This window comes from Myotis daubentonii, chromosome 9 (assembly GCF_963259705.1).
Source record: "Myotis daubentonii chromosome 9, mMyoDau2.1, whole genome shotgun sequence".
Classification (NCBI taxonomy): Eukaryota; Metazoa; Chordata; class Mammalia; order Chiroptera; family Vespertilionidae; genus Myotis; species Myotis daubentonii.
Genome location: NC_081848.1, coordinates 85,341,273 through 85,360,273, shown reverse-complemented (window position 1 = coordinate 85,360,273; position 19,001 = coordinate 85,341,273). Strand labels below are relative to the sequence as shown.

Here is a 19,001-nt window from a genome sequence, read left to right as displayed (position 1 = left end):
CCGGTGGCTGGCGGGCGCCGTCTGCGGGGTCAGGGGCTCAGGGCCAGCGTCCCCAGGAAGGGTTTGCTGGGTTTCCCTGGGTCTCTTCAGCGCTGCAGGTCAACCCCAAGGACGCCCCACCCAACACTGCAGGACGCCCCTCCAAAGACCCCATCCCAGCGCTGCAGGACGCCCCCCAAAAGACCCCATCCCAGCGCTGCAGGACGCCCCCCAAAAGACCCCATCCCGGCGCTGCAGGACACCCCCAAGGGCGCGCCCCACTTGTTAAACCGCCAAGGAAGAGCAGAGCGGGGTGCAGAGGAGCTGGGGCGCAGGGCAGTTTGGGCCGCTCCCCAAGCCCACCCACCCAGGAAGAGGAGGTTGGGGAAGCGGCAAGAAGGCCCAGGCCGCCCTCGTGGAGCTTAGAGAGCAGCAGGGAAAAGGCAAACAGACGGAGAGACCGAGAATTTCAGAATCTGTGAGGAGGGGGACCAGGGCATGTGCTATGTGAGCTGTGCTGAGGGGAGGGGCCCCCAAGGAGCCTCCCAGGAAGAGAGGTGGGTACAAGCCCAGCCCTAGGGACCTGGCAGAGAGGGCTGTGCAAAGGCCCTGGGGTGAGCAGGCAGAGGAGAGGGCTGTGCAAAGGCCCTGGGGTGAGCAGGCAGAGGAGAGGGCTGTGCAAAGGCCCTGGGGTGAACAGGCAGAGGAGAGGGCTGTGCAAAGGCCCTGGGGTGAACAGGCAGAGGGAGGGCTGTGCAAAGGCCCTGGGGTGAGCAGGGCTGTTCGCTGCCGCAGGGGAGGCACCAGAGGTAAGTGGTCAGAGGCTAGTGCTGGAGGCGGGGCAGTGGCAGGGCCTGCATCCCGCTGAGTGAGTGGCTGGCCTCCCCGCAGGGGCTGAGCTGTCCAGCCTCGGACTGTTGTCCCTGAGGTCTGGCCGTTCAGCAAGGACACGTGGAACCCACAGCCGACAGCCTCCTCAATATCTGACCCTCAGCTGAACTCAGATTGTCACAGACTGGGCCACTCTGTCGCAGGGCGGCAGGCTGATGGGCAGGGACCACGCCTGCTCATGGTGTCCCACACATGCGCCATCCGTCCACTTGCAGGGGGAGGGGACACGGAGTGTGACCTCGGCCATGCTCCAGGGATCCTGCCTCAGATCATGGGTCAGAGGGGGTGCAGGCCACACCTCTGATGACCCTTAGCTTCCTTTCTGAGGGCCTGAGAGTGACAATAACCCGAACACAGCCAGAGGTGCTCCCCACACAGCCCGCGGACCCTCAGGCTGTCTGTCGTCCTGTGACCCCCGGGAAGCTGGGCTGAACCTGCCGCCTTAGGCCGTGCCGTCTCACCAGCCTGGCGGGTAGGGTCCTGGCTGTTGTCCCTGGGCATGGACCCCGCTGCCCGGAAGCGGAGACCGCCTGCACCCGGCTGCCTAAAGCCAGGAGTCTGCCCCCCACCAGGACAGCCTGGGCTCCGAGGAGAGGACTAGGTCTGGGGGTTCAGTGGCAACCACTAGAGGCGCTGGGCCCGGCCTCTCCACAGCTCAGTCTGTGACCCCAGCTTGACCTCGGTCTGAACCATTGGTTGTGGGTTTGCTGACACTGTGGGAGCGATGTCACCAGCATCTGCAGCCTCCATCACTGGGTGGCTTAACCCCAACCCCACCTGCGCACCAAGCAAAAAACAAGTCCCGCCCGGCCGGTGTGGCTCAGTGGTTGAGCGTCGACCTATGACCCAGGAGGTTGCAGTTTCACTCCCAGTCGGGGCACATGCCTGGGTTGCGGGCTCCATCCCCGATAGGAGGCGTGCAGGAGGCAGCTGGTCCATGGTGTTTCCGCCTCTCTCTCCCTCTCCCTTCTTCTCTGAAATCAATAAAAATATATTTTTAAAAAGAGAAAGAGAGACAGAGCAGCAAAGCAAACAAGGATGTTTTGTCCGCAGCGAAAACACTCGGGACAGTGTAACAAGGAAGGGCTCAGCACAGAAGACGCCACAGGAGAGCCCAGGCGGGGCCCCAGCCTCGCTGGGGAGTCAGAGGAGAGGGGGCCTGGGAGACAGGGCCGGGGGTGAGCCGGGGTGAGCTGCCGCTGCCCGCTGCTCCCTGGGGGAGGGCGCTGGGTCCTTTGCCTGGAGGGCATTTTTCTTTCTCGCTCTTGCTCTCAGGAGGCCGTCGTAAGGGAGGCCCGTGGAATGCTCACCAGCCCTCCGGCTGCTCGCTCAGGGCTGGCGTCTCCCCGACTAGCTGGTCGGGGCCAGGCCAGGGGGTCATTAGTCAGTGCGGCTGGCTGGTCCTGAGGCTGCCACAGGGTCATCTGGCTGAAAGGTTTTGCTGCTTTCCTGGGCCTGGAGCTGAAACAGCACTGAGCCCTCCATGCTATCTTTAGGAGGAAACGGCGGGGCGTTAAACTGCATGACAGGGGTGTGGAAGGTCAGGGGTCCGACCACCTGGCTAGAGACGTGCCAGGGGCGGGAGGGCCACCTGGGGGCGAGGTCCTTGCTTTCCCAGCGTCTGTGACCCCCCCCCCCCCCCCAGCCATGCATGTCTCCCCACCTGGGCTGTGACACTGTGGCCCAGAGGGAAGCTGTCCTGTTGGGCCCTCGGTTCCTGACCCGCAGGGCGTCACAGAGTTGCTCGACCCCTCGAATGTACGGAGCAAGGGAAGTCAGGGCCAGGCGGCTGGAGGGGAGCAGAGGGGCTGGAGCTGGGCAGAGGGCTGGCGGAGCAGGCGCGGCCACGTGCATGCGCACCCACACTCCACCAGCTGGGCCGGAGCCACGCCCGGGACCCTGCCACTCAGCCAGCGGGGGAGGAGCCAGCTGTGCCCCTGCCGCTCCTTCCCGTGGGTCCTGCCCCTCCTGCCTGGGCCTCTCCTTCCACCTCCACGCACTGCCCTGCCCACCTGGCCCCCACGTCGGATCCCTTGGTGGCTCCTCATCCTTCTCAGGGTGAAGCCTGTGCTGAGACGCCCCTCAGCCCCCCTCCACCAGCTGTTGGCCCTGCGCACCCAGCCCCCACCATCCTCATGGCTGACCCAGCCCAGCCTTCTCAGTCCCCCTTCCTCTCTCCCTTCACCTTGAGACCCACTCCTTCTGGTCGGCTGTTTGCAAAGGGGCTGCTCCAACTCCAAGACCAGGCTGTCCCACATCCCCCGCCTCCCCTGCATCCACCAAGCCCCGTGCCCTCCCCTCCCCTCCCCCTGTCCCCGGTGCGCTCCTGCCGCCCCCACCCACAGCCTGCACCTCCCACGGACTCCATCCCTACGCACCCTGGTGCCCGCCCTGCGTTCCCGCCGGTCCCGTCACCTCCACTTCTCCCATCCTCCGGCCCCGCTGTGTCCGCGCCTGTCCCGTCACCTCCACTTCTCCCACCCTCCGGCCCCGCTGTGTCCGCGCCTGTCCCGTCACCTCCACTTCTCTCATCCTCCGGCCCCGCTGTGTCCGTGCCTGTCCCGTCACCTCCACTTCTCCCACCCTCCGGCCCCGCTGTGTCCGCGCCTGTCCTCTCCCATCCTGAGCGTCCGGGTCTCGGTCCCCTGCGCCGGAGCCCCGCACCACCTGCCCCAGCTCTCCCCGGACCCGTGTTTCCCGGTCCCGCGCCGTCCTCCGCCCCTCCCACCCCCGCCCCCCCCATCCCCGCCCCTGCAGCTCTGACCCGTCCCTCCAACCCCAGGGCCTCCGCGCCGCCCAGCGCCCCCTCCCCCAGCCCCGCGCCCCGCTCCCCTCCCTCCGCGTCCCGGATCCCCGCGCCCCCGCGCCGCGCGGCCCGCGAGCCCAGGTGGATGCGCGCGCGTTGCGTGGCGACCGGCGCCCGGCACAGCCCAGCACGGCGGCCCGCCTCCCGCGCCCGATTGGCTTCCCGCGCGCCGCCGGGACCCGATTGGCTGGCGCCGCGCGCAGGCCGGGCCGCGTCTCGGGGGGCAGCCTGGCAGCGTGGATGCCGCTCGGTCCCGCCGCGGCCCCGGGAGCGTGGAGCCCGAGCGGCGCGCGGGGGCGCCGCCGGAGCCGCTCCGCCGCCCACCCCGGGCCCGCGGCCAAGGGCCGCCCCGGGTTCGCGGCCGCAGCCGGGGGCCGCGGCGGCGGACAAAGGGCCATGCGGGGCCGGAGGGCGCGGCGCGGGGAGCGCGGGGGACCGGCACCGCAGCGGCGCCGCTGAGCGCGGGCGGGCGGGCGGGCGGGCCGCGATGCCGTGGTTCCCGGTGAAGAAGCTCCGCAAGCAGGTCAAGCTGCTGCTGCTGCTGCTGCTGCTCACCTGCGCCGCGTGGCTCACCTACGGCCGCCTGAGCCTGGGCCGCCCCGGCCGCGCGCCGCGCCAGCGGCTGGGCTCCGGGCGAGGTACGGGCGGCGCGGCCGGGGCGGGGGGGGGCCCGAGCGGCGCGGTCCCGGTCCTCCCACCGCGCCCGGCGCCCGGCGCGGGCCAACCCGCCTGCAGACCCGTCTGCCCTCCGCCGCTCCCAGCTCGCGACATCGGGGCGGGGGGCGCGGCCGGTCCCGGACGCCGGTGACGTCATCAGCGAGGAGCCGACCCTCCCGGGAGCGCCCCTGAACTAGGCGGACTGGGGTCTGGCCTGGAGCCAGGGTGACAGGGCTACGGGGCTCCCGGGGGGGTCCCCGCAGGCCCTGCCCTGGGACCTCCAGGAGCCGAGCGGCTGCTGCTTCCGCCACTTGCCCGTCCATAGCGGAGCCTCTCTTTCCCACCTGCGGGGCGTGGGGGGGAGGGGGGCCTGGGGAAGGTTGGGGCGAGCTGACCCGTCAGTTGGAAGGCTCCCTAGAGGGGGTGCCCGGTGACCTGGGATCTGGGCTGCGTTGGGGATCGGCCTTGGGCGAACTCGCCCTGGCTCCCGGCACTCACACTCCAGCGGGGAAGAGCCAGGGGAATCCTGGGGGCCTCTTGGAGGAGGTGACCTTTGACACATCGGGGAACAGCATTCCAACAGCAGGAGAACCCGGAGGGCGATGAGGAGGGGGGACAGGATACCTGGAGCCCCCAGGAGGATGGAGGGGAGGGAGCACCTCGAGTCAGGAAGCATGCAGCAGGCTGCCGGCCCTCCTCAAGGCAGTGAGGCGGCCTGAGGCTGAGCCGGGGTGACTGTCTTCCCTCCCAAGGACTTAGAAGAGTGACTTTGACTCACCACATCGGGGGCCCCTCCACCCGGGCCAAACCTCCCCGTTCAGCCTCATTCGCACCCCCACTTGCTGAGGCCTCATTCGCACCCCCACCTGCCTCAGCCTCATTCGCACCCCCACTTGCTGAGGCCCCCCTGCCCTCCTGTGGTGTCCCCAACACCTGGCCTCACAGATCCAGGCGCTCGAGGCCTCCAGCGCCGCTCAGCCCCTAAAAGAGCCACCACCACCCCTCCAGCTGGCAGCACCTGAGGCAGGACCCCGGAGCGTGACCCGGGGACGCCCCAACTAGCAGCACCTGAGGCAGGACCCCCGAGCGTGACACAGAGCAAAACCAGCCCCTGCCTGAGCCACCTGCGTGGTTTTCTGAGCAACCACAGTCCTCCCCAACCAGCTTCCTGCTCAGCCAGGGAGTCTAGCTCAGCAGAAGGGAGGGGTGGAGGCATGGGAACCCCACTTCTGAGACCATGGAACCGGGTGGGCAGGAGCTGTTCAGGGTCCTGGACGATTAAGCTTCGTGCGGCACCTTCCAGGGCAGCAGCTGGACAGGCCCATCCTGACGGGTCTGTGGCCGTCACTCCCCCGGGATCCGTAGCCCGTGCACTGGGGGCCTGTGTGGACCTGGGCTGGGGCTGAGCCCTGCAGGGGACCCCGCTGCACCCCAAGGCCCACAGACAGCTTGGCGGGAGTGAGCCTCGGGCCAGGCTGTGGGGTTGGCTGGGAGGCCCTGGGGGCTCACCTCGCGGCTGGATAGAGACGGGGGTGAGGACCAGGGGGCAGGTGCCACAGGGTCTCACAGACGGGAGACCACAGGCGGCCACCTTCCCCAGAGACGGGGCTCGAGACGATTGTGTCCACACAGGAGTCCAGGGGGGTCTGGACTGAGGGACGGGCATGGATGTGAAAGCCCAGGCTTGGCCCTGGAGCAGTGGGGGCTCCTGGGTCGGGGTCCCCGGGAGGTGCTCCAGGAGGGGCGGGCGTGGGGGGTCGGGATCGTGAAACTGGAGCCGTCCAGTCACACCTGGGCACGGTCCCCAGGGACAGTGTCCCTCCCAGGCCTCCCTGGCCTCGCACCCGCCAGCAGCCAGCCCAGCCCAGCGTGCCTGTCCCTCCGCTGCCCAGGCTGGTGCCAGGCCTCCTTTGGTCCCAGACCCCGCCTCAGGGGCAGCAGGTGGCATGGCCTCCGCTGGGGTGGCTTAGCCTCCAGACAACCAGCTCTGGCACTAGCCAACCCCTAGTGCTCCGTTCTGGAAGGAGGCAGACCCAAGACATCCCAGCGCAAGGGAAAAGTGCTGAGGGCACGGGGCAGCCCTGGGGGCCTTCCTGGAGGTGGAGTCACAGATGAGGATGGCCAGATGGTGTGTGCGCACATACACACTAGCATGTGCACACAAAGGGGTTGACTGCTCCCTCACCTCAGCTGCCAAGGGGGTGGGAAGGCCAGGCAGAGGCTCTAGCACCCCCCCCCCCAGCGGGATGTGGGGAGAGGACCCAGTACTTGTCCCAATGAAGGTGGGGGGGGGATGGTAGACAGGGGAGCGTCAGGGAGAAGGGGCCCCAGCAGGAGACACTGGCCTTCCTGCCCTGGCCCAGCCATGTGGGATGGGGTGCCTGACCCAGCGGCAGGGCTGTAGCCACGGAGAAAGCCTGGGCCCTGGCCACACCCCGAGTGTCCCCCACAGACGGTGAGAGGCTGAGCGGTGTGACGGCCGGCCAGGGGGCCCGGGCTGCACTGTCCACGCAGAGGGCAGAGGACTCCAGCGAGAGTCGCGAGGAGGAGCAGGCGGTGAGCGGGGCCGGGGGCGCGCATCTGTGCTCTGCACACGGGACCCTGCGGCCACCGTGTGGGCTGTGTGCGTGGAGGGTGCGGCCTGGACGTGGGCACGCGTGGGCGTGGGGCTGCACTCCGGGCCGGGCTGGGCAGGGGTGTGGTTATGGGACGTTTCCCAGCTCCGACCCTCTGCCCTTTCTCTCCTGTAGCCCGACAGCCAGGACCTGAACGCGCTGTTTCCTGGGGGAGCTGGAGGGCCGCCCCCGCTGAACCTCACGCATCAAGCACCCCCCTGGCGGGAGGAGGTGAGCTCTGCAGCCTGCCTGGTCGGGGGAAGGCTGGGGGGCGGTGTGGAAAGTAAGACGCCCTCCCCCCCAGTACAAAGGGCAGGTGAACCTGCACGTGTTCGAGGACTGGTGCGGGGGCGCCGTGGGCCATCTGAGGAGGAACCTGCACTTCCCGCTGTTCCCTCACGTGAGTTGGGGGGGGGGTGCAGGGGACAGCTGGCTCCCGGGTGGGTTGAGGGGGCACTGACGTCAGAGGTCGCTGCCCCCAGACGCGCACCACCGTGAAGAAGCTGGCCGTGTCCCCCAAGTGGAAGAACTACGGACTCCGGATCTTCGGCTTCCTCCACCCGGCGAGAGATGGTGCGGGAGGCGGGGCCGGGGGCCGGGGTGTGAGGGGGGCGTCCCGAAGGCCCACAGCTCCTGAGCCCCGGCCTGTGCCCTAGGAGACGTCCAGTTCTCTGTGGCTTCCGACGACAACTCTGAGTTCTGGCTGAGCCCAAATGAGAGCCCGGCAGGTGCCCAGCTGGTGGCCTTTGTGGGCAAGGTACCCCCACTCCAGCCCTGGCCCCAGCCCTGCCCTCCATCCACACCTGCCTCTCTCCGCTGGGCTTCCTGTGGCCTCGTCCCGTCTCCTCCAGCATCTTAGGGACAGGGTGGGGCGGGACGGGGTGGGGACGGGGTGGGGATGGGGTGGGGTGGTGCTCCCATGGACCGGGTGACCCCCTCCATCCCCCAGACTGGCTCGGAGTGGACGGCGCCTGGAGAGTTCACCAAGTTCAGCTCCCAGACGTCCAAGCCCAGGCGGTGAGTGGCTGGGAGTGCGCGTGCGCACGTGTGCATGCGTGTGCGTGAGGGCCTGGGTGACATCACGCTGCAGCCGGCTGCCCTGCAGACCGCCATCCCCAAGGAGCAGGCCCGGAGCCCCGCCCCCGGGCTCCATCTGCCTGGGGTCCTTGGGGCGCGGCAGGCCCGTCCCCTGACTCCGCGTGTCCCCAGGCTCATGGCCTCCCGGAGGTACTACTTTGAGCTGCTGCACAAGCAGGACGACCGAGGCTCGGACCACGTGGAAGTGGGTGTGAGTGCGCCCCCCCCCCCCCCCCGTATCCCCTCCGACCATCACGCCCCACCAAAGGGAAGATGCCTGTGGACCTCCCAGGAGCTTCCTGTCTAGTTGCCATGGCAGCCACTTAGGGGCCAGGCAGGCAGCACTGCTGGGAGGCTGCCTGGAGGAAGTGGCCCGTGCGTAGATGAGAGGCTCACAGGGAGACCCAGTGGGGGGAGGGTCCGGGGCCGCAGGCCGCGGTGTGGAGAGAAGTGGGGGCTTGTGCGGGACCATGGGTCCCTGGTCCGGGGTGGGGATGAAAGAGTGGCAGGACGCTGGCTGAGCGTGACCTGAGTCGGGCCGAATGTGACCTGAGTGTGGGCCCGTGACCTGGTGGACCAGGGCGCCCCCTCCCCAGCTCCGGGATGTCGCAGGTGTCTGGTGTATGTGGTGGGTGTCACCCAAGCTCAGCTTGGCTGAGACACAGGTTTGGGGTGACCTTGCAGAAGCTGGGGGGTAGGTAGTTGACAGGGCCCAGAGTGAGCTGGGAAGGGGAGAGGGCCCAGGACAGCCCCCAGGAACCCCAGCTTGAGAGGAGTGGGGAGGGACAGGGTCTGCAAAGGAGACTGAGGAGCAGCTCCAGGAGGGGGGAGAGAAGGGGCCAGCATGGCCCCCAGGAGAGCAGTGGCTGCAGGTGTGTGTGGGGGGAACCATAGCCAGAGGAGAGGGAGCACTCTGGGGGTCAGGAAGGGCTTGAATGGGGCATGGGTGCCCTTAACTGTGCCAGGCCCCCAGCTTTCTGCGTCACCCGCAGCTTCCCTGCCCCTTCCCAGGACTCCTGGCTCATCCACCTCAGAGCTTCCTGCACCCTTGAAGGGGTGGCCCCCACTAGTTCCCCACTGCCCTGTCAGGGAAGCCCCATGCCTCGCTGTCCAAGCCATGCTCCCCGCCCCCCGCCACCCTCTGGCCCTGACCACCCTCTCCACCCCCAGTGGCGAGCCTTCCTGCCTGGCCTGAAGTTTGAGGTCATAGGCCCTGCTCACCTCTCCCTGTACACAGGTGCGAGTGGGCCTCTGGGGAGCCGGCAGGCTCCTGGTGGGTGGTCTCTCTGGGGAGGGGGTGGGGCTCCTGATGGGTGGTCTCTCTGGGGAGGGGGTGGGGCTCCTGGAGGGTGGTCTCTCTGGGGAGGGGGTGGGGCTCCTGGAGGGTGGTCTCTCTGGGGAGGGGGTGGGGCTCCTGGTGGGTGGTCTCTCTGGGGAGGGGGTGGGGCTCCTGGTGGGTGGTCTCTCTGGGGAGGGGGTGGGGCTCCTGGAGGGTGGTCTCTCTGGGGAGGGGGTGGGGCTCCTGGTGGGTGGTCTCTTTGGGGAGGGGGTGGGGCTCCTGGTGGGTGGGCTCTCTGGGGAGGGGTGGGGCTCCTGGTGGGTGGGCTCTTTGGAGAGGCCTCTAGGCAGGGAGGGGTGATGGGTTCTGGGGACCCCACACATCCCTCCGCCCCCAGATGAGTCCTCCCTGAAGATGGACCACGTGGCCCATGTTCCCCAGTCCCCAGCCAGCCACGTGGGGGGGCGCCTGCCGCCAGAGGAGCCCAGAGCCGACATGCTGAGGCCAGACCCCCGAGACACCTTCTTCCTCAGTGAGCGGGGGCCGTGGGGGGGGAAGCGGGGCGGGGGGTCGTCTGGGTGGCGCGCTGACCACCTGTCCCGCAGCGCCGCGCCTGGAACCCTCGAGCCTGGAGGACGTGCTGGAGCCGTGCGCCTACGCGCCCACCTATGTGGTCAAGGACTTCCCCATCGCGAGATACCAGGGCCTGCAGTTTGTAAGTCCCCCCAGGCTGCCCGAGGCCGGCCCTGCCCTGCCCACCCGGACCGGACGCCCGGCCCCTCCAGCCGCCTGCGCCCTCTGCGCCCCAGGTGTACCTGTCCTTCGTGTACCCCAACGACCGCACGCGCCTCACGCACATGGAGACGGACAACAAGTGCTTCTACCGGGAGTCGCCGCTGTACCTGGAGAGGTGGGTGGGGGCGGGAAGGGGGCGGGGCCTCTGCGAGCCTCTGACACCTGCCCCTCGCTGCCCCTCACTGCCCCTCACCCGCCCACCTGCCCCTCGCCCGCCCCTCACTGCCCCTCACCCACCCACCTGCCCCTCACTGCCCCTCGCCCGCCCCTCACTGCCCCTCGCCCGCCCACCTGCCCCTCGCCCGCCCCTCACTGCCCCTCGCCCGCCCTCGCTGCCCCTCACCTGCCCACCTGCCCCTCACTGCCCCTCGCCCGCCCTCACCGCCCCTCAGGTTCGGGTTCTACAAGTACATGAAGATGGACCGGGAGGAGGCGGGGGAGGAGGACGAGCAGGTGCAGCGCCGCGCCTTCCTCTTCCTCAACCCCGACGGTGAGTCCCTGTGCGCGTCCCCCAGCGCCCCGCCCCGCCCCGCCGGCGCCCCGTGGGGTGTCAGGCTGAAGCCCGCTCTCCGCAGACTTCCTGGAGGAGGAGGAGGAGGAGGAGGGGGAGCTGCTCAACAGTCTGGAGCCCACGGAGGGGGCCCCGAGGCAGAGCAGCCGCCGGCTCCCCACCCCTGCGGCCCCCACAGAGGCCCGAGCGACCCCCGCCGCGTCCACGCCTCCCCGGGCGGAACCGGAGCGCATCTCCAGGCGCTCCCGGGCGCTCAGCTGGGCGCCCCGCGCCGCACCCCCGCGGCCCCTCCTCCTGGGCCGCCCCCCGCCCCCACGCTCCACCGCCGCCGCGCAGCCCCAGCCAAAGGTCTACGTGACGCGGGTGCGGCCGGGCCCACGGGCGCCCGCTCGGGCCCTGGCGCCGCTCCGCGCAGGCGGGGGGCTCTGGCCGCCTTTCCCTGGCCTCTTCCTGCACCCCCGACCCCTGCCCGGGGTGCGGCTGCGGGCGCCCCCCCGCCCGCCCCGGCCTGGAGGCCACAGGACCGGTGGCTCCCGGGCCCCAGAGCCCCAGCCCCCCGCCTGGGCGCCGGCCACGCCTGGGAGCCGGGAGGGCCCCCGGGCCCCCACGGAGAACTCGGAGAACCTGAACGCATCCTCCGAGGCGCGGCCCGCCACCTCCTTCCTGAGCGTGTCCCAGGCGTCCCGGCCGCAGCTGCCTGGGGGGGAGGAGGAGGAGGAGGAGGAAGGGGAGGAGGACGAGGCCGCCTCGGAGGACAGCGAGGAGGCGGCGGGCCCGGCGGGCCGCTGGCGCGAGGAGGCCATCGACTGGCAGCGCACGTTCAGCGTGGGCGCCGTGGACTTCGAGCTGCTGCGCTCCGACTGGAACGACCTGCGCTGCAACGTGTCCGGGAACCTGCAGCTGCCCGAGGCCGAGGCGGTGGACGTGGTGGCTCAGTACATGGAGCGGCTCAACGCGCGCCACAGCGGGTAGGGGCGGCGGCGGAGCCCTGCCTCCTGGCGCCCCCGGACCTTCCCCAGAGCTGGTCTGGAGGTGGCCTCCCCTGGACCTGGACCCAGAGCTCCCCCTGAGCCTCCCAGGCCCCTCCTCCAGGCAGACACCCCGAAGGTCAAGCTCAGTGCCCAGCCCCGCCTCTGGAGCAGTCCTGCTGGGCCTTCCAACAGGGGACCCCTCCCCCCACCCCAGGGAAGGCGCAGGGCTCCTGCCTCGGCGCCCTCTGGGGTCTCACCCAGGCGCCGGGCCGGTTTGGCCTCCTGGAGGCACGGGGGCTCTCAGGGTTGTGCCCAGGCTGAGGGCAGGGCCTGGTGCTGGGCCCTGAAAGCCCCCCAGGGACTCGTTCCTCTGGCCTGTGAGGCCAGGCTTTGCGCAGGACGGGGTTTGACTGTGTGGGTTGAAGACGGACGTGTTGCTGCCGTGGAGGGGAGTGGACGGGAAGGGACCCCGGGGGACGTGACGGGCAGGCGTGCTGTGACCGTGACCATGGCGGTGATGGGCGGCCTGGACTCTGGAGGTGGGGAGATCCGATTCTAGGTGGCGGAGAGGACACACCTGCCCTCGGCTCTAAGCCTGAGAGCAGCTCGGGGTCCCCCGGGCATAAGGGGGTCTGTTCAGTACAGGAGTCATGGCTGTGACCCCAAGAACGAGAGTGCAGACAGACCCAGAGCGTTTGGGGCAGAGCGTCCCTGCTTTTAGGGAGATGGCGGTGGAGATAGGAGGGGTGGAAGGGGGAGTCACACAAGCTCCCAGGGTGGGGGCGCTGCCGGCAAAGGGCCGACGTGGCCGAAGGTTAGGGCCCTGCTTTCCCGGGACCAGAGGAGCCTCTGCCAGGGGCAGGGAGTGTGAGGGCAGAGTGGGTGCCCAGTGCCAACCTAGGAACCAGGAGGTCCTGGGTCAATTCCAGGGCAGGGCACAGGCCAGGTTATGGGCTCCCTCCCCAGTGGGAGACGTGCAGGAGGCAGAGGCAGCTGATCAATGATTCTCATCATTGCTGTTTCTACCTCTCGCTCCCTCTCTCTCCCTCTCCCTTCCTCCCTGAAATCAATAAAAATATATTTTTAAAAGAGGGGCAGAGTGGAGGGAAGGAAAGGGAAGGGGCTCAGCAGGGAGGATCGAAGGGGAAGGACTGAGGGCAGCTGGGGGCAGGCCCACTGGCTTGGACCAGGACAGCCCTGCCCCGGGGCCAGGGAGGCCGAAGGCGGCTTCTCAGAGGAGCTGGGAGGATGAGGACACCTCAGGACCAGGACCCCGTGGGAAGGGACCTCGGCTGGTGCAGTGTGGGGGGTACTGAGGCCTCGGGCTGGAGACACTTCCGGTCCTAGGACGCGGTTAGACACAGGGACCGGTCCTGTGTGTGGTGGGTGCCACTGGGTCCTGGGCGCGTCGGAAAGAAGAGAGGACAGACCGCCTGTGCTGCCCTGGGCGGGGGGCAGTGTGGGCCCCCTCCTGGGAACTGCCCCGGGGTGCGAGGTGTGGTGGGGCGCAACGCGGAGGGCAGCTGGGGCTGACCCGGCCCCGCCTGCAGGCACTACGCGCTCCTGCGGATCGTGAACGTGGAGAAGCGCCGGGACTCGGCGCGCGGGAGCCGCTTCCTGCTGGAGCTGGAGCTGCAGGAGCGCGGGGGCGGCCGCCGGCGCCTGTCCGAGTACGTGTTCCTGCGGCTGCCGGGCGCCCGCGCCGGGGACGCGGACTGGGACGAGGCGAGTCCGGAGCCCGCGGCCGCCGCCCCCTCCGCCTCCGCCTCCGCCTCCGCGCGCCCCGACGGCCGCCCCGAGCTCTGCCGGCCGCTGCGCCTGGCCTGGCGCCAGGACGTGATGGTCCACTTCATCGTGCCAGGTGCGGCGGCGCTCCCGGGGCCTCGCGGTAAGGGGCGGGAGCGCCACTGGTCAGGGTGGGCACCGCGCGAGGGCGGGGGGTGCAGCTGGCTCGGTGGCCCCTCGCCCCCCAGTGAAGAACCAGGCGCGCTGGGTGGCCCAGTTCCTGGCGGACATGGCGGCGCTGCACGCGCGCACCGGGGACTCGCGCTTCAGCGTCGTCCTGGTAGACTTCGAGAGCGAGGACATGGACGTGGAGCGGGCCCTGCGCGCGGCGCGGCTGCCCCGGTAACGCACCCACCCCACGCACACTCCACACGGCTCTCCCCTCCGGGGGAGGTGGCGTTTTCTGCCGCAGGAATCACACCTGCCCCCGCCCCCTGCCCCCAGGTACCAGTACCTGAGGCGAGCCGGGAACTTCGAGCGCTCGGCGGGGCTGCAGGCCGGAGTGGACGCGGTGGAGGTGCGGGAAGGCGGGGGGGGGGGGGGGCGGGGGGGGCAGGGGAGGACTGGCCTTTCCCCAGGGCAGCTCCCTGACCCCCGCGGCCTCCAGGACGCCAGTAGCATCGTGTTCCTCTGCGACCTGCACATCCACTTCCCCCCCAACATCCTGGACGCCATCCGCAAGCACTGCGTGGAGGGCAGGCTGGCCTTCGCCCCCGTGGTCATGCGCCTGGGCTGCGGGAGCGCGCCCGCCGACCCGCACGGTAATGGCCGAGCCCCACCATCCCGGGCTCAAACCTGGGGGCCTCTCCCAACCCCCCAGCACGGAAGGGTGACCCGGGAGCCCTCTGAGGTCTGGGGGGGGCCTCCCAGGCCTGATGTCTGAAGGGCGCCCTCCCGCCCAGGGTACTGGGAGGTGAACGGCTTCGGCCTCTTCGGGATCTACAAGTCGGACTTCGACCGCGTCGGAGGCATGAACACGGAGGAGTTCCGGGACCAGTGGGGCGGCGAGGACTGGGAGCTCCTGGACAGGTGACCCCCACCCTCGTGGAGGCAGGCCCCCATCTTCCTCCCATCTTCCTCCCTCACCCAGGGCCTGCGCGCCTGCAGAGAGCCTGTGCCCACCCCGGCCGAAACCACTCCCCACCCCAGGGTCCTGCCGCGCAGCACAGCCCTGACCCCCATCTCCACCCAGGGTCCTGCAGGCGGGGCTGGAGGTGGAGCGGCTGCGCCTGAGGAACTTCTACCACCACTACCACTCCCGGCGGGGCATGTGGGCCACTCGTGGCCGTGGCCGTGGCCACAAGGGCTCCCAGGCGGAGGGAGCCTGAGGGAGGACACCCGCCCAGCCGCTGCTGCAGTCCTGAGCCTGGTTCCTGGGACCCAGGGCCTCACCACAGGGCACTGCCCCACTCCCCCGTGCCTGCCCCTCTCTGGCGCCCCCAGACCGCAGCCCCTCGCGCCCCTCCCCAGGGGGGCTGCCTGGACACGAGCAGGTCGGGCGCCTCATCCCCACACTCTGTGCGATGATTTCTGTGAAATTTTGCCGTAGCGATGCCATTGTTTTCAGGATTTCCGTCTGTTCCATTTTTTATTCAGAATGAAATGAAATATTTTTTTTAGTTCTGACTGGTCCTCTGCCTGGCTCTCTTGGGAGGACAGGTGGCCTCGGCGACGCCGAGAGCCCTGCGCCTGTGGGTGGCCCGGGCCCTGCTCCTGATGGCCTTTCTGACCCGCAGCTGCAGTGGTCACGCTGACCCCTCCCTCCACCTCCAACCACTGTCCCCTTCGCCTCCTTTCCCTCGCAGCCTCTGGGTGGGGCCGGAGGGGAAGGGCCTCGGACATCCTCTCTTCCACTCTCTCTAAAAATCAGTGCGCCCTCGCTGGTGTGGCTCCGTGGATAGAGCGTCGGCCTGCGGACCAAAGGGTCCTGGGTTCGATTGGGTCAAGGGCACGTGCCTCAGTTGCAGGCTCCTCCTCGGCCCTGGCCCTGGTCGGGGCACGTGCAGGAGGCGACCCATTGCTGTGTCTCTCTCACATCGATGTTTCTCTCTGTCTTTCCCTCTCTCTTCCACTCTTTCTAAAAACCAATGGGAAAACATCCTCGGGTGAGGATTTAGAAAAAAAGGAAAGGGAGGCGGTCGCACTTGGCCTCCGGGGGTGCCCGTCGCACTTGGCCTCCGGGGTGCCCGTAGGATCAGACGGAGTGCGACGTTTCCCACACCCGCCTGGTGCTGGGCAGTCCATGAACCCGGTGTGCGCACCCTCATCACCCGTTTTCTCGGGACTCTGCCGGAGGTGGCATCGGCTTTCACTCCTCCGGTGCCAGGGGGAGGGGAGGAGAAACCCTGCCGGAAGGGCACCAGCTGCCTATCTCCCAGCTCGCTGCCCCCCCCGCCCCCGGGGCCCGGCCACCCCTCCCCACTGGCCTCTGCTTCCCTTCATTCCCGCTCCTCACCGAGGCTGGTGCTCCTTTGAACACAAATCTAACAGCCGCTCCCCTGCTGGAAAGCACCCAGGACTCCACTGCTGCTCCTACTGGGGGCTGGCCCGGCCGCGGCTCCAGCCACCATGCCATTCTGGGTCCTCCCGGGCCAAGCGGGTTCCTGCTGGGGCCTCCGCCAGCCCCTCCCTCTGCCTGAGCCGATAAAGGGTCTCAGGCTCCTGGCTGCCCCTCCGTCCTGCCAGGCGTCACTGCTGTGGGCCACTGTGCTTGGTCATTGTCTGTGCCCCTCCGCCCCCCGCCCCCCCCCTACCGCAGACCCCACCAGGGGGCTCCTGTGAGAAGCTGCGTCTGTCACGGTCACGCACACCTCTCCCAGCGATGAGCCCGTGCTCAGGATGAGTGACAGGTGGGCGGGTGGGGGTGGGAGTGGATGCAGGTACCACCTGGGGCCTATGAGGGCCGGTACCTTTCAAGTACCTTCCACACCAGAGACACAAGGTGGAAGGAGGGGGCCTCCCCGAGGATGCCAGGTCAGGGGGCCCCACCCAGGGTCACCGCGGGTTAGGGGGGGCCGGGGCGAAATCCAGGTAGGCTCCCTGGAGAAGACGGGACTGGGCTGGCCTTGGAGGGCGCCCAAACCGGCAAGGAGGCGGGAAGTCCGGAAGGTTTGGGAGCGTGGGTGCGGCACAAAGCGCCCGGATTCCCAGAGTCGGGGCCCAGAGGCAGCAGATGCCACGCCTCTGGGGGCCTGGAGGGCAAGCTGCGCCCCAAACCCGGTCCGGCAGCTCGACCCCGCCCCACCTGCAGGCTGAGCCCACCCCCACCTGTGCTGCTTCTCTGCGCCTGCGCGCTCCTGAATTTTGTTCTGAATATTATTTTGCTGTTAATATCTTTAAGCTTTCCTCCCCACCTCTGCTCCTAACAACCCCCTTCGGGCTCCCCACCGTGGGAAGGGGCAGGGCTGCCCTCTGTGCCCCTCCCCCAGCTTCAAGTCACCAAGCAGCTCTAGGGTCCTCCTCCTCCACCCCATTCCGGCTCTAGGCCCTGAGACTTCTCATCCCCCCGCCCCCCATTCCCCGTTCTCTTGCCCCAACTCCTCTTCAGGGACGGTGTGACAGTCGCTGGGGGTCCCCACTATAGTAGGCGCCCCAGCCCGTCCTTTCTGCCGTCGGATAAAGGGGTGTCAGGGCTAACCTGCCCCCATCGGGCCTCCCCGGAGCTCCCCCTGCCCAGCGCCCCCAGCCTCCGCCTCCCAGTAAGAGTCACTCACCTTTCCAGGCCCTCAGGTTCCAGGTTCGAGCCCTGATGCTGCATCGAAGGCCCAGGGAGGGATTAGATGCAGTCCTCGGAGCCTGCCCCCCAGGGGGCCGCACTGGCTGTCTCCAAGCTTCCGGGTGAATCCTCCTCCCTCTGCCTCAGACCTGCCTCCTCCGGAGCCACCGTGCCCCCTGTGCTCACCCCCACACCGAACTGGGCTGGTCCAGGGTCGGAGGGGCTCCAGCCTGGGGTGAGAGCAGTGGGGGCAGGTCCAGGCCACGGCCAGTCCCACTGGCCCTGCAGCAATTAGAAAAAGTGACCCCAGGCTCTCCGGAGACCCCAGTCACAGAGGCCCGAGGTCCCATGGTTGGGGGGGTCACATGTCCTCAGGGGGGCTCCTTACAGCTTTGGGCACCGAAGCACCACAGATGGTAACCAGGGCTCCGCAGGCCCCTCCCTGCCAAGAGAGCGGGAGCTTCACCGAACTGGCCGGGGGCCCTGCCGAGCGTTGAAAACGGGGCCACCCCCACCGGCACCCCCTCTCCCGCCCGTGGCAGGGACCCCACCAGAGCCCCGCCCACCCAAGCCTCTCCTCACAGGCCTGCCAGACCTCCGCCCGGAACCTGCCCCAGGCCTGGCCGCCAGGGCCCAGGGAGCCGGCTGGACCCCCGCGGAGGGCGGGCCTGGCCGTGTCCGGGCGTGCGCGCGCCTCCAGGTGCGCTCGGCGCCGCACAAACTTGTCTCCCAGGACTTTTCCACACAAAACACGTCTCCCCGGGAAGCAACCGGTCTGATGAGCTGGGTGTGCGGGCGTTCCCACCCCGCCCTCCGCGCCCCCACACTCGGTCCTGCAGTGAGAGGCCTCCCCGGACGGACGAGCTCGCTGGGCCTGGGACGGAGCCGGGGACCCCTCAGCCAGCAGCAGCCGCCAGGATGAGCCGAGGGCCCCGCAGCGTCCCGACCACCACCCGGGTAGGTCCCCACCCCGGCCTCTGCCCTGACCTTTCCAGGGACCCTCTGTACCCCCCCCGCCCCCCGCCCCCGCCTCTGACCAATCCCGGCCCCCCACACACGCTGACCTCCCGCTGGTCCCCCAGGCTCCGCCCCGGGCACCATTCCCATCTGGCACCCAGTCCCTGCCAGGACCCCTTGCAGATTAAGGCAATGGGGGGGGGGGTTCTACCATTGAAGAGAGGGCTCGAGGGAGAGAGGCTCTTCGTTAGAGGGGTCCCCCAGGACTTTGCCAGGAGAACCAGGAGGTACGTGAGCTCCCCCCCCCCCCCCCGCCCCCAGCCTCACTCAGGGTACCAGGGGCCTCTGCTGGGTCCAAGCCAGGCCTCCCAGGCAGGCGGCCTTAGAGACGCTGGTCCAGCTGGGGAGGGACCCAGGGGGACCCTCAGGGCCTCCCCCCACCTCTCCGACACCTCTGGGTTGGGGATCTGTGGGACTCCTGGGTTCTGCACGGGAGGCTGGGAGGAGGGCCCCTCTGACTCAGCCCCTGGGGCAGCCCCGCCTGCTCATCGCATCACTGCCCTGACTCACGGGTTGGAAATGGCTTCCCACCCCCCATAGCCTGGGTGGCAGGAGCCTGGGAGGGGGCCCGAGGGCCCAGCCGGCCCTGAGGCCTCTGCAGAGTGTGGGGGGAGGGGGAGGTGACTTCCAGCATCTGGGGACCGAGGTCTGGAGTTGCCATACCCTAGGCGAGCTTCCGGGGCCTCGCAGGCGCTGAGGATGGCAACCAGCCTCCCAGGCCCCTCCCACCCTAAAGCCCCGCTTAAGCCCTTTATCCTCAGCCCGACCCTCAGCACTGACCCCGGCCCTAATGGTGACTCTTAATGCCAACCCCTGCCTAGGCCCACCCCCACCCCCCAGGGAGGGACAGCGCCCCGCAGGCTCCTGGAGGCGCCGGCCATGGCACAGGGGGGCCCGGTGAGC

The 19,001-nt window shown here is 69.2% G+C and overlaps 1 protein-coding gene across 2 annotated transcripts; it reads left to right on the top strand.

Moving 5' to 3' along the window:
- The first annotated feature begins 3,900 nt into the window (after positions 1 to 3,900).
- On the top strand, positions 3,901 to 14,989 carry B4GALNT4 (beta-1,4-N-acetyl-galactosaminyltransferase 4). 2 transcript variants are annotated; one of them, XM_059710679.1, is made up of 20 exons: positions 3,901 to 4,314; positions 6,786 to 6,889; positions 7,084 to 7,179; positions 7,253 to 7,348; positions 7,431 to 7,521; positions 7,605 to 7,705; positions 7,898 to 7,965; positions 8,158 to 8,236; positions 9,196 to 9,262; positions 9,702 to 9,836; positions 9,910 to 10,019; positions 10,114 to 10,214; positions 10,492 to 10,589; positions 10,675 to 11,578; positions 13,132 to 13,442; positions 13,555 to 13,708; positions 13,811 to 13,883; positions 13,974 to 14,127; positions 14,269 to 14,395; positions 14,569 to 14,989. In XM_059710679.1, exons 1-20 carry the CDS (start codon positions 4,164 to 4,166, stop codon positions 14,597 to 14,599), a joined length of 3,051 nt encoding a protein of 1,016 aa, XP_059566662.1. In that variant the 5' UTR covers positions 3,901 to 4,163; the 3' UTR covers positions 14,600 to 14,989. The 2 variants fall into 2 exon arrangements, with proteins under 2 accessions (XP_059566662.1, XP_059566661.1); XM_059710678.1 differs by having other exon boundaries at positions 14,559 to 14,989.
- Positions 14,990 to 19,001: the final 4,012 nt, after the last annotated feature.

Coding starts and splice junctions, on each gene's coding strand:
- B4GALNT4 (XM_059710678.1), top strand. CDS start 4,164: ATGCCGTGGTTCCCGGTGAAGAAGCTCCGCAAGCAGGTCAAGCTGCTG. Junction 4,315..6,785: donor GCGGCTGGGCTCCGGGCGAG/GTACGGGCGGCG, acceptor TGTCCCCCACAG/ACGGTGAGAGGCTGAGCGGT. Junction 10,590..10,674: donor CCTCTTCCTCAACCCCGACG/GTGAGTCCCTGT, acceptor CGCTCTCCGCAG/ACTTCCTGGAGGAGGAGGAG.